This window comes from Saccostrea echinata, unplaced genomic scaffold (genome assembly GCF_033153115.1).
Source record: "Saccostrea echinata isolate AGI-Se365-2 ecotype Australia unplaced genomic scaffold, CSIRO_AGI_Sech_v1 ptg000007l, whole genome shotgun sequence".
NCBI classification, from domain to species: Eukaryota; Metazoa; Mollusca; class Bivalvia; order Ostreida; family Ostreidae; genus Saccostrea; species Saccostrea echinata.
Window position 1 is genome coordinate 2,797,485 of NW_026889756.1, and position 15,016 is coordinate 2,812,500.

General features: G+C 34.4%; 2 protein-coding genes across 2 annotated transcripts in view; both read right to left on the reverse strand.

Annotated features, from left to right (window-relative positions):
• Nucleotides 1–1,848: 1,848 nt before the first annotated feature.
• Nucleotides 1,849–11,660, reverse strand: LOC133180840 (ras-related and estrogen-regulated growth inhibitor-like). The gene is made up of 4 exons (XM_061315293.1): nt 11,135–11,660; nt 10,897–10,953; nt 3,234–3,307; nt 1,849–2,798 (listed from the first exon to the last, which is right to left on the reverse strand). Exons 1-4 carry the CDS (start codon nt 11,274–11,276, stop codon nt 2,361–2,363), a joined length of 711 nt encoding a protein of 236 aa, XP_061171277.1. The 5' UTR covers nt 11,277–11,660; the 3' UTR covers nt 1,849–2,360.
• Nucleotides 11,661–14,502: 2,842 nt separating this feature from the next.
• Nucleotides 14,503–15,016, reverse strand: part of LOC133180841 (uncharacterized) — a 1,539-nt gene continuing 1,025 nt past the window's right edge. Inside the window, exon 2 of the mRNA XM_061315294.1 lies at nt 14,503–14,966. Within this exon, the coding sequence (XP_061171278.1) occupies nt 14,505–14,966 (462 nt within the window). The 3' untranslated portion in view covers nt 14,503–14,504. The remainder of the gene's footprint in view (nt 14,967–15,016) is intronic.

Genomic DNA, 15,016 nt, shown 5'->3' on the forward strand with positions numbered 1-15,016 from the left:
TATGGCTTTATATATTTAGTCTTCGACCATAAAGCTGTTATGATCAAAGACTAAAATATAAAACCATAACGCTACAGGTCTGCAGATGGGAAAGGGGGGGGGGTGATTTGATTATAATTACCGTGAGCACCCCCCTTTTAGCTCACCTGAGCTGAAGGCTCAAGTGAGCTTTTCTGATCAAAATTTGTCCGTTGTCTGGCGTCGTTGTCGTAAACTTTTTACAGTTTCTTTTTCTCCTGAAGAACCACTGGACCAATTTCAACCAAACTTGGCACAGAGTATCCTTCGGTAAAGGGGATTCAATTTTTTTTTTCAAATGAAGGGCCACACCTTCTTCCAATTGGAGATAAATAATAAAATGTAAAAATTTTGTGAAGTCATTTAGAAATCTTCTTCTCAAGAACACTGGGCCAGAAAAGATTAAGCTTATGTGAAAGCTTCCTGACATAGTGTAGATTCAAGTTTGCTCAAAACATGAACCCGGGGCTAGGGTGGGGTCAAAATTGGCGAAGAATGTTTTACATAGGATTATAAAGGAAAGATCTTCTCAAGAACAGCAAAGCTCTGCTTTGTCATATTTATATGGAAACATCCTCAGTAGTGTAGATTCAAGTTTCTTGAAATCATGACCCCCAGGGGTAGGGAGGGGTCACAATCAAAGTTTTACAGGTATACATAGGAAAAATCTTTAGATATCTTCTTCTCAAGAACAGCAAAGTCGTGATTAGTCATATTTATTTGGAAACATCCTCAGGTATTTAAATTCAAGTTTGTTCAAATCATGACCCAAAGAGGTGGGGAGGGGAAACAATAGGTGGTCAAAGTTTTACATGGGAATACATTGTATAAATCATTCAAAATCTTTTTCTCAAGAGCAGCAATGCCATGATTTGTCATATTTATACGGAAGCATTCTCAGGTTGTGTAGATTCAAATTTGTGCAAATCATGACCCCCAGGTGTGGGGAGGGGCCATAAGGGGCAATCACATTTTTACATAGGAATTTATTTGAGGAAAACATCTCAGGAACAGCAAAGGCATGATTAGTTATATTTATATGGAAGCGTCCTCAGGTAATGTTGATTCAAATTTTTCAAATCAGGACCCCGCCGGAGTAGGGTGGGCCAACATTATGGGCAATCAAAATTTAACATTGGAATATATAGGCAATATTTTCAAACATCTTCCCAAGAACAGCAAATCTATGACAAGTCATTGATATAAAGTCAGAAGCATCCTCAGATGATGTAGATTCAAGTTTATTCAAATCATGTTCCCCGGGGGTAGGGCAAGGCCACAAATAGAGATCAAACATATAGAAAAAAAATCTTCTTAAGCTATGATTAGTCAAAGAAATGTGAAATGTGGAAGCATCCTCAGTTAGTGTAGATTCAAGTATGAACAAATCATTATGATACCCCCCCCCCCTTACCCCTGGGTTGGGGGGGGGGGGTATTTGCGATCGCTTAATAATATACATGTATACTCAATCTTTTCAATACTAAACTGATTTCTGCTTTTCCCCAGCCAATGTGCTCAGGTGAGCGCTGTGGCCCATGGGCCTCTTGTTTCATTCCACATTTATTTTTGTTAAAATTATTTCCTCCATCAAATTACTTTCAAGGTTTTGTTTGTGAGAAGAAATAAAAATACTATACTATACAATACTATATACGATAATATAACAGAAGGATCGGAAATGTCAGTATTTGGACCAGAAAGATAGATCCATAGCTTTGTTGTCTCCCTTTCTTTTTTGGCAGGTTTTATATCATATCGATAAAAAATTGTAATTACACAATATATATATATATATATATATATATATATAAAACAAGGCAGATTAACAATATAATGATTGTTTTATATCCTCATACATAAATCATATATCACAGACCATCATTAGAAACTACATTTTCATTCAAACAATCGTTACATACAATAAATATTATTTTCTAGCGTAACGTCACACTTAATCATAATGTTGTTGATCAAAAAGTGTACAATTATTGGTCTTTCTTTACTAACAAGAATATTGATTGATATACCTAAAAGTTTTAATTAATGGCTTCAACACTCTCTTGAATTCAAAATTTCAAAAACATATTAGAAAGAAAAAATTGATGACGGATCAAACCCCTTTAGAATATCGTTTACTAGTATTACATGTACAGTATTAAGTATGAAATTGAAAGTCATTGCATTTTCAGATTTTGATGAAGTTGATTTTCTTTCATCAAAGGGTAGGTCACTAATATGGCTTTAATTGAAGTAAAATAATATTTAAGCTTTTCAATCGTAAAAAATATATATACAAGAATGATGAATTATTGATTAAAACCTAGATCCACTCCACTGAATCATGCACTCAGCGTTTTCTTTACAGGCGCTTTTCCGGATATGACCTTTTGTATGGCTTGCTTGAACTTCACAGATGAACTTGTTTTTCTCTGCCGCCCCTCACGGGCCATTTTAGCTCGCCGGTATTCCCGAAACAAGTCCTGAAACATGACGTCTATATCAGACACTTGTGTCCAGTCCGCGGCCGAAACTTCGTAAAACTTACAGCCGATCTCATCGGCAAGTTCCGTTCCGTCCGAGGCGGGAACCTGTCGATCGTGAAGTAGGTCTAGTTTGTTTCCGACAAGGATTCCGGAAATGTTCGTGGATCTTCGGATAGTTTCCACTTGTCGCTTTAGTTTGATTATTTCCTCGAAGCTGCTTCTGTCCGTAATGGAATACACAAAGACAAAACAATCGGCCCACAGTGCGTAGCCATCTTTCCAATATTCCTGATCCTGAAAATAGAATTCAACATGTACTATAAATGAGGAATTAAAATTATTCTGGGATATAGGGTGTTTCAATGAAGCCCCACTTTTGTGGTCACACGTGCAAACTTGGGCAAAGAATATGACACCCCTAATCCCCATCCGGAATTTTCAAAAATACTTTCGGAATGATACAGTACTGAATCGATAGCATTGTCTTACTGCTCCTTAACTGGCAAGTTAATTTTATATAATAAAATTTAGCACATTCAAACGTTTGGGCAAATATATGAAATGAACCATTTGGTGTAAATTACATTTTTGAGTTTATTGGAATGAGCCGAAGGCTTGTTCAGGTCTGAGGTGTCCCTCTAATTTTTTTTTTTTTTTTTTTTTTGTATTTTGACTTTTTTTTAACACCAAACAGAATTTTCTCTTGAATGAAGGCTGACATGATTTTACCTGCCCTGCTGTGTCCAGGATCTCCAGTCTGACGTCATCGTCGTCAACTGTCGTCTGCAACTTGTAAATACTCTCTGTAAAACATATATTGCACGTCAGAGCATTCTAGAAATTATTAAAAGTGCAGGTTTTGAAGAATTTAAATTCCATTCAGAGTAAAGTACATAAAATATTTCTTTGAATTTTTTCTAATCTAAAAATTTAGATCAATATGTAATCCAGCACACAGGGTCATTCTAGCGTGTTTCCTTTAGATAAGATTTTAGGGTTTAAAGATGTTACGATTGCTTCCAAATTGCCCTTCTAAAAAAATGATAAGAAAGCGTCAAAAATTCAAGTTTATGAGGCGACTTTTCCTCCCACGTCATGCACTTTGTATTTAAACGATCGATAGTAGAGCTTCCGGTTATATTGCTAAATTCTAATTAGTTCGATCTCTTTTAGAGCGCCTTCCGGTTTTCCTGCTAACCTTAATTAGATCGATCTCTTTGAAAATCAGAACTGACATTCAGTAAAAAAACGCATACGCCAGTGAGTCGACCTAGAAAGTATATAAATCGTTCAGTTCAAAAAAGAAATGTCTACACATTTTTCTTGAATTTAAACTTCTTTAAATATGAGGTATTTTCAAACTTGCACGTAGTACTATACATCACTTTACAAGAGGAACAATGTCCGTGGATTTTGTAGGGCACCTTACCCACGAATTTGCATCCCAACGAAATCATGAACTCTTTTTTTATAAGAATGAAATGTAAATTGATTGCTTAAAAACTTTTTTTTGTTTGCCCACATGAAACTGTGTAAAATATTTCGATGCAATAAGCTGCTGATGCAGTTTGGGATAATTTTGGCATTCTGAACACTTTATGATAAAGTTAAATGAATGGGAAACGATGAATTATAGACTCAATTTGAAATTTGAATTTGAAATTTAACAAGTAAATTTATGCATTATATTTTATTTATCTAAAACATTATCATTATTTATCTAAAACATTATCATATTGTCATTATAAGATTTATTTTTCCTGCATGGTCTACACAATAAAAATTCAGAATTCTTGCTTGTCACTTTGCATTCAATCTTGTCTATGTAAAAACTGCTTATTTCAGTCAAAAATTAATATTCCCTGGCTGAGTGATTGAGTTTACCTGGTTAAAGAAACGAATAAAACTATTCCAAAGATTTCAAGGCTGTTTTTTATCAAGGCAGTTTGACAGAGAGAGTAGATATTTGAATTCTCGTTATGAAATCTCAGACAAAAAGGAAAAATATTGTGCACACAGAAATTAAAGTCTGGAAAAAGATTTGTATGCGTACGTACAATGCGCAGATGAAGAAGCATTAAAAATGTTTTCTACGTAATGTTTATATATGCAGTCTGGGTTTTTTAGGGGGGGGGGAGGGGGGCTTTCATTTGTTTTTCAATATTGATATTTATGCTTGAACTAGGGTGTCATTAAATTTTAAGTAGTGGTCAAATTTCATTGAAAATTTTATGAATGACATTTTATGGAAAACGCGAAATTCAAATAGCCATAAAAAATTCATTTGCACTCAAACAATATCTGATCCGTTACTTGTTCAGTTTAATGAATATCTGATAAATATAAAAACATTGTAAGATAAATGTGATATATTAACTGCTGGGTGAGCGAGAGAAAAACACCCTACACCTTTGATTTTATGAAATAAACACGTTATTCATTCAAAATTCCGTTTTTTCTTCAGATCCAAGCCTATCGTTATCTTGTTGATGTGTGTGTACATTGATCAGGAGAAGGTTGCGAGGCGACTGACAGATTTGATATCGGAGCATTATCTTATTCATCAAAACAGACAAAAAAGTGAATACTCTTTCTGAAGTGCAAAACTTGCTGAAAAATATATTTATTTACAAAAACATTCCTCAAGGCAGTCAATTAGCTTTTGTCTACATCAAAAGCCCCCCAGGTCCGATTTTACTTAGAGAAGTAAAGAATTTTACAATATTTTCGCAGCATATTTAAAATAAACGCAAACCCCAAGCAAGTTCGAAGACTCTCTCTCTCTCTCTCGCTAAATTTTTAATAACGTTTATCTTCATTCTTCTGGAACATCTAATAATTCCACATAGAGGAATCTAATCTTCCTAAACATGAATTTACACATGTAGTGCGTGAACCTAGATTTATGATAGAATCCCCTCAAAATTCTACCATTAAAAATTTTATTACTAAAACCTCTCCCAATTGCTAATACATGCACTGTGTATAATAGGTACATTATGAATGGCGAAAAAGAAATATATCTCAAACATTATTTTATACAGTAAATGCTTGTATATTGAAATCCCTATAGACATTATATATTTTATATGCATTTTCATTATTGTACAATCTTTAAGATAGTTGTGGTCCAACCCTAAAGATTAAACTCAAAAGATTAATTTTCATAAAATCTCTACGGGGCCATATTTATTGTTCCTTAACTCCCCATCACCTTGCATGTTAACAAACATTTTATTCGCCTTAACAATTTATCACGGCACTCGATGTGCTACAACGTATTTAGATATACAACTTTATTGGCTCTCTCTCTATCTCTTGAATTTACCAGTTCCCGTATCATAATATCATAGCGTCTGTTTATCTAAGCAATAAACTCTAAATACAATGGAAATATACAGAATAGTTCTGGAAATATATCACCTGATATTCACCAAAATAATGCACTTCACCGACTAGTATTTGAAATACGAACAGCCATGTTTGATATTTTTTTTTAGGGGTTGGGGGGGGGGTTCAAATCTCCAGCGAAAGATTTGCATCTCAAATTGTTGATTTCTTACTTAACAGTGGACATTGACCATCAGATTCTGTATACGAACATTTCGATTAGAAAATAAATTATCCCAATCACATAAAAAAGTAACAAATATTGGAATAGATAATTTTTGGCGAGCGAAGTAGTTGTAATGTAAAATTAAAAAGATCTTAAATACAAGATGGCAATGGTCTTTTAACACAAACTGAGAACTAGCATGACTAACCTATATCAAGAGAGAGAGAGAGAGAGAGAAATGCACCAACTTTTGTACGACCATTTGCCCAACATGACGTCATTTCCACTGCTATCAATTTCGATTGTTTCAAACGATAAACTTCTGAAAATCTAGATAAATGGATAAAAGGCGTCAAAGGATGGGGGTCACTGAACTCAAAACTATAATGATCAGCTTTTCGTGTTAGGACCTATTATTGATGAAACTTGCTGACATAATTTTATGAGCTATAAACCAACTGATATCCTCATCTGTTTTTGAAGTAAGTAGGTCATGATGTCACGTTGTGTGTGAGATCATGGGATACAATGACTCATATGTAGATCACTTGCCCAAAAGTTAAAACTTATGTGGCGTAAACATCACCCTCGCTTCTTCATCTTACGAGATAGCAAGAGCGATACCTAGGGCACTAGCGTTTTCGCTCTTCCGCATGAGATTGGTGTAAAGTATCTTTCGCGCCATGGTATACGAAAAGATAACTTTTCTTGCATTTAGCGCGGGGATGTCCGTTCTAATTCTTCTATTAATTGTCTATGCATCAAGAGTCCTCGATTTTTAAACAAACAATTCTTATAATGTGGATACTTCATACACTAAACTTCGCGGAACTCTTTCGTGGTGGAGGTAGGTAACGTTAATAACCTTGGAGCAGATGTGCTGTTGAATACGGCACTACGAGGTCGATCAATGTAGACAGATAGGAAAGAAGTCCTGGTGAAATATTTTGCTAAACGTTTGGTGCTCCAAGCTGATAATATTTAGGAGACGTTAAGTTCTTTTGTTACATTTATATTGATAGTTTCCAGTAAGCTGACTCTCAACCATTTTTTCCTGATAATTGTTACTTTTGAAAGTCTAAACATTCCGACTATCTGAAGTGCAACTATTATAGCAATACTTTGTACTTTTGGCATTATACTTACTGATCGATTCATTCCATTGTAACTAGCTTAAACAATATGTCATGTCCCGCAAAAGGTGGTAGTTTCGTACTTAAGTCACGGTCAAATTTCTTGAAACAACTGATTTCCCCTTTTTTGATGTGATATTTTATGTAGAAAAATGAATAGAATAATTATGGGATATATGTGCAGTGTAGCAGAGTGCTTGTTGAGAAAATGATGTGCAACATGTAGGTGTCACTATGATGCTTAGCAAATAAAGAGCTGTAAATCCGAAACTATGGCATACTGGCAGTTACCGAAGAAATTCAGCTGGAAAGCAGTAGGCCTGAGAAGAAGGTCTCAGAGGGAAGGTGAATGGGCCCAGATCAATTAGTGAATTTTCATTAGGGAATGCATTGATCTATGCTAGGAGTTTCACCCCCTCCCCCTCGTTCGGGACTGGGATGTGCTGTATGAGTGCGGATGAGGCCCAAATCTTGGGACAACAAGCCAAAGTCTGGGGAGGCCACAAAGTGCATGTTCGGTACACATGCACTTTAATAGCGAGCGCACCGAGCGGCGAGAATCGCCGCTCGTCACTGCGAGCTCTAACGACAACGCCTGGGCGAAGAGAAAATTCGGACTACTGCACATTCATTCAATAGAATTTTTTTCCGCAATAATTCTGGACCCACAATGCATCGCTTCTTGTTCTCGCTGCTAACTTCGTTAGCGCGGTAACAACAACTAAAAATTCACACAAAATAAACTCACCTTAATTTAATGGATATTGCAAACAGATAGTAGATTAAGCGTTCTTTGTTAAAATCATTGCACTTTTTAAACTTTCTTTATGGAAATGCAGCTAACATACGATGTCATGTGACGTCACAGTCTAGACGTTCCAAATGTCTCATGCCGTTTGAAGAGGCGGATCTTAATGAATGAAGCGAACAATGCGCTCGCCCCAACGGTCGCACCGTCAACATATTAGGTACACTACATGCTATATGTTTGCCATATATTTTGAGCTATTGATATATGAAGGTAATTAATTAGCCCCCCCCCCAAAAAAAAAAAAAACTGTCCAAACATACCTGTTCTTATTGACCTCATGTATATGCCTACCCCCCTTGCATATGTATTACATTAGAAAAAAAACTGTCCTCTGCCACATGAAGCGAGATTTAGAGCTTTCTTGACTTTAACACGAAAGAGCGGTAGTAAGTTATATACCAAATGTGGTAAATTATTATTTTACAGTCAAATTAGAAAGAACTATGAATTACAAGACTACTTGAAATTTCCAATTAATAAATCTGTACGTTCTAAATTAACAAAACTGAGAATTTCTGCACACCCTTTAGAAATTGAAATTGGCAGATATTCAAAGCCTTGTATCCCAAAAGAATCTCGTTTTTGTCACTATTGTACAAATGTTGTAGAAAATGAAATACATTTCATATATGACTGTCCTATATATAAAGATTTGCGAAAAAAGTATTACCCTTTGAACATCTATAATTTAAATGATAACATGTTGAAGGAAAATCATTGTAAAGTACTTTGTAATCCTGACAATGCAGTTCATTCTAGAAGGCTGTGCGAATTTTTACATGAATGTTTTGAATTGCGTTCTAAAAATAGAGCACAATAATATATATTTAATGCATTAATTAGTTTATCTCTGTCCATATTATACTGTTTATACTCTTTGCATAATGATTATGTATAACTTCAAGTTGTAAAAGTAGTTGACTTCACTGATTTGTACACTTGCATGTATGTATGTACTTTAGTATATGTTTTAGTAATCTGAAAACACACTGTATTTTTCATTTTGTTTGTAACATGGTTGTATGCCAACATGTTTGGTGAATCAATAAATTGAATTGAATATATAACTGCGAGGTAATCGAGATACATTTGTGACGTCACATCCGTGGAAGTTTTGCAGGTTTTAAAATATATTCTAAACCCTTGTTTCTAACTGGTTGACAGTCACTCAAAGCATTCTTTACATGACCAAAAACTTCATTGGATTAAAGACTTGCAAAATTAATATGGCTGTTGAAAATTTCTTGCATGAAAATGTTTTTCAAAATTATTTTTAAAAATTACTTGAATTTTCAAATTAATATAGAGAAAAGAGTTATTCTCAAAATTAAATTTTGGTTTTAGTCGTAAGTTCTTCTGTAAAACGGAGTCCTGGATGGCCAAGTTCGGGTAATTTATCTAGAGTTCAGAGAGTGTACGATAACATCTTCTTTAGTAGCTAATTTTCCGGCTATTCGTTTTACTTTAACTGTCTGTTTGTTAAATTTATCGCCCCCTGGGTTTGATTAATTCCTAATCACTCGGCGTCAGGGAAGATTCCATCAGACGAGGGTTAAAACCAGCTTCCTTAAATCCGAGGTAATCTTGTTAATGTGTTCACAATTAATGAACAAATACACCGTTTAATTAGCTTGTAAAATTTGTAAAGTACAGAGGAAATCGTCCGGATCGTCTCTGCTTAGAACAATAACTACAGAGGAATTCCGATCTGTATTGGCTGGAAGCATGTTCGTGAGTTTTAGCAGCTGTATGTCAAATGTTATCAGATTTTGTTGGTTTTATCAGTACAGTAACATCTTCATCAGACAACTTTATCCTTAAAAAAGATCGGGGTCAAAATTAATTAAAATTAACTGCTGATGCTTTTTGGAATAATATTTAACTGGCATAATTCATCATGTTCATATACTAAGTATTAATTATTATTTTAAAAAAAGGTAATTATATTCAATATTGAGAGATAGAAAGAGGTTCTGAACCGAATGTACAGATATTGAGAGAGAGAGAATTGACCGTATAGGATGAGGGACAATATTAAAATTAATAATTTGCTGTTTATTGATACTGTAGCTGCATTATAAGTTAAGACAGAGTATATAAATAAAAACCATATAAAATTATATCTGTTAAGACTTCATTTTTCTCACCAAACCATTGAAATTTAACATATAAATTAGTAAATTCAAATAATGAGTCTTGTCACATACAACAGAAGCTATGATACATGTATTAAACTGTTTGTTTTCATTGTGATAAAATATTCGTTATTTTTTAATAGTCAATGATTTTTACATTTTATCACTGCAGCAAAACTGAATCGAGGCCAAGGTTAAATAAAGCTGATAGCGTAAAATACAGGCCGTGACGTCAGCTTATTGGCAAATCAATGTATTATAGTCAGTAAAAAAAATCTTCTACATGGAGCTTAAGAGCTTTTATTAATTTTGAGCGCTTTGTTTGGGAACATTCCAGAAATATTATAACATATATATATTCTCCAAAAAGAAACAGTTAATTAGCGACATCTGAAGTTATGATATTAAAAACTGCTGTGTTGTGTTTAATTTTAGATGTTCTAAAGAGTTTGAATTCCAGTAGAGCACTTCCGCATTTCATTGTGTTGATAATTGGAAATGCTATTTTAAATCTTGTCTCGGATTATTAAAACAGGATAATAATGATTACAGATCTCTTGTTAGCTCATAATCAATAAATATAAGGCAAAAACAAAACACAAAGAATAAAATCCCCAGTGACTACTCTCCCTTTCTATTTTATGATAGCCACTTTATAACATCAATTTTCATCTTTCTTCAGATCCCCCATATCAAAGCTTGTTAATGAGAGATGGTCTATAGTATGATACACCTATACATGTGGTAATACACTTACCTAACGTTGGACTATATTCCCCAATGAAACGTTTCGTCAAATAGCGCACCGTCAAGGCTGAAAAAAGTTGAAATACAATGTACATATAAATAGTAATCTCTCTCTCTCTCTCTCTCTCTCTCTCTCTGCGCCTTTGACTTAATATTTCAGTTAAACATATGGAAATAAAATAAGTTGCATTGACTGTACAACTTCTATAATTTTTAAGTAAATTGATGACTGTGAGTGTTAATCTCACCTGTTTTCCCAACCCCCGGGCATCCCAGGACAACGATCTTACAGACGCTGTTGTCATTAATTGATTGACCTCGACCCCTTGCCCCATTCGACCCCGCTCCTCTGTAGTTCATCACAACGACGTCCACGCCGTGCACTGTCATTTAGATCTGCCTCTTTTATTTAGCAGAGTTCACAATTTTTAAGTAAAATATAATCACCAGTTCTTTTTATCTATATACAAAATAGTTTATCTACCATAAAGTTTGAGCGACACTTTTAATCCATATATGTTGAAGTAATTCCTTATGAATATGTCAGAACTGAATTAATTCGTAAAATATCCATGGAGAAAATCAAACGTCTAGTTGAATATTTCGATCTTGCCTATTTTTTTCTGGGTTTGCGGTTCGCCCTCACACAATATGCAGTATTTCAAAAGCAGTTGCCGAGTGCCTTTTGTATACCAAGAAGATCCAAACTCTATATCAGACGTCACAAAAGAAACAAACCTTTTGTCTCAAACTGTCAGTTTTGCCCTCTTTGATTTCTCCTCTCTCCAAAGTTAAAACTCTGGAAGTTAAAATAGGTATATATTTTATTTACTTGTGACGAAATCAAATACGCAAATCCACACCCTTTGTTTCTTAAAAAAATGATTAATTGTGTAATTCGCTGTGAGATTTGAAATTATTAAACATCAATATTTTTGAAAAACAGCGCAATAAACAACAAAAAAATTATAATGAACTTCCATAAACTTTGATAAATAATTATGGAAAGAAAAACACATTTATTTTGTTTTATCTCGAGGTAAAGAAAACTGTTTACCCGTACTTCCTGAACCAAAGATCCAAGAAACAAAACTGGCTGATACATACACAGTGAAAATTACAAACCTTCTGTTACAATTTCAAATTAACCCTGGCCTGTGTGCACCATAGCCGTTAACTAAAGCTCTCTGAAGAGAGATCAAATGTTTATAAGATAATTCTCAGCCTTTAACAATCTCCCGCTGGTTTCTGCCTCCTACATTATTCTCACCAAAGCCGACAATTTTAAAGACGTTCTTTATTTCTACATTAAAGAGTGTTTACATTTTGAAATTAGTTTTGTCAATCTAAATCCGGGTATCCAATTTGACTTTAAAAGAGAAGTAATCTATCATTAGCAATCTACACAAAAGTGTTTACAATTGGAAAGTGATTGATGAACCGTGCCAATCGACAAACAAAGAATTTAATATCTACAGCACTTCAAAACGGGAAGTGTCTAATATAGGCACTTGACGCAATAACAACAATCACTGATTAAAACTTGAAAAATCAATCTTACTTCAATATTTACAATATTTTAATAAATTGGTGTAAAGAGACCGTAATTTATATTTATATTATATATATATATATATATATATATATATATATATATATATATATATATATATATATATATATATATATATATATATATGCAAGATACATATATAAAAGTTGTTAATGAGTCTCAATTTAAGGTGTTTTAAACCTCATTCATTTAAAAGTATACTCACCAAGGATCACTCGCCCCTTCCTAAAACATCATGTAAGTTTCCCTCATTCATAAATCTCTTTATCCAACTCCACTAACTGATAAGAGCATGTATTTTTTTTTTTATGTTTTCCTTCAACGGAATTTGAAGTAAAATCTTTTAAAACCAGGTTCTAAAATATTTTATCTCTAGCACCGCTGTTAAGATCGCCCGGCCTTCAACATGGGGTTAATTCCTTCGTAAGGCCGGGTTCGTTTTATCATTTTTCGGTCGCTATTTCAGAATTTTACTTACTTTAAAGATAATTGTATATTGAATGGCTTCGGATTTCCGATAAGTCTGCGGTGTAAATGTTTATATCCAGTGATCAATGTGTCATCGTAAGTTACAAGACACTTTTAATGACGGGCTTTCTTTGAAGTGTGTATCTTTATGTTAAATCAATCAGCAGGGTTTCTTAGCCGGAGTTTATCTAAACACTCCACATTCCCTCTGTCAGTTTTTTTCAATAATGTACGTGGTTCTTTCAATTCATTATTGAACTATTAAATGTCAATTAATTTTTAATAATGTACGTGGTTCTTTCATTATTGAATTATTAAATGTCAATTAATTTTTATTAATGGAATAATTTTTTTCATTTTTTTTAATTATTAATCAGAAAGTCTTTAATTTTTTAAATATGTTCAATTGAATTAATAACTGAAGAACTATACGTATAACTGTGTTAAATACATATTCAACGTTACCCCTATATATGTAAATTACTTTTGATTTTTTAGGAGGCTATAGAAGCATCTTCAAGGTACCTTTATAATGGCACCGAAGGAACCCAGGGTCGTGCGTTCCGCCACTTAAGAGGGTACATATATACATATTTTCTTGGCAAGGTGTTGTGGTGCATTTTACATTTGTCTGATATCATACAGATTCAACTTTAACTGTTACTTAAAAATCTCTGCGAATCACACATGACATTAACCAGACTGATCGTTATATAGATACATGTTCATTTGCACCTTGGAAAACCTGATGCTCTCCGGAGATTTTAAGTATTAATGGAGGTTTACTGCGCTCTAACTTGTTTGTCATTCATTGAAGAAGACAGGATGTCAAAAGCATAAAATTAGAAGATTCTGATTGGAGCGCCTGTGGACGGGGGGGTGGGGGGGTATCGATTTTTGGACTTTGGCACAATAAAGCCCAGTCTTATACTGCTTATAGGATAATGACAAAGCCGCAGTCTATGAACGCAGTCCTCTATGAAGGGGCTCTGGATTTGATTAATTCTTACCCATATGTAACTGTCAAAAAGGTTCTATGAATGATGAAGTTCCATGAACGAAAAAAGGTTGCATTTAACTGACTACTTTAATTACTTGTATCCGTGAACCGTCGAAGATCAAATGTAACAGGCGGCTGTTTTTCCTTCCTTTAACCTCGACTCGTGTAAACGATACCAGTGCACCAAAACACGAGGTATTATCTCCCTTGGGTCTCTAGGACCTCATTATTTTAATATCATCATTAGTGAGTTCCATTTCGTGTGAATGACCTTTCCTCAGTTCACCTGTACACTCTTTGTGTATCATCCGTCCGCGGAACAAAGAAGTTCGAATGAGTTCTTCCTTTGAAGTGGGAGATAAATCGGTAACACCACTTAGTACGTGATAACACATCTGGTACATGTGGCAAAATTAATTAAAACTTACCAAGGAGCGGATCTAATAGTTTAAAAGTCCCCAACAATAACAAACCAACTAGGAAAATAGACTTAACAAAACATGGGTATATTTCAACAATGATAAACAAATAAATATATAAGAATACATGATTGTGTAGATGTATGACACGTATTTAGTTAGCAGTTAGTGCACTTTTTCCCATGTTTCAGGAAAGTCCTTGGGAACGGAATAGGAAACAAAGATGTGACATCATTTCCGCTTCCGGACGGAATGTCGGATCCCGACCGGTGGCGTTTCTGAGGCATTTTATATCGTCTCTTAGGAACGTCCAAAAGGTGCGACGAGTACATTTGGTTCACATCCATTATTTCATCCGACACACGTTTCACTTTTCTAGGCAAGACACATGGGTCTTCATAAGCCCACGCATGTTTATTTGCCTGCAACTTTGCCGAAAATTCGATTTTGATGTCTTTGGTCATCATTTTTACGGACCTGTCTTTAACCGAAGTTGTCATTTTCGCTCTTTTTGTGGGAGTGGCGTCATCTTCGCTGTCTGTCAGAGAGAATCCAGTGGCAGAAACCACACGCTTCGCTTTCCTTCTGATCTCTAGAAATTTCTCTTTGATTTCATTGTCCTGCAATTAAAAAGTTGTTCTTAAAAATTACAAGGATTTATATATATATA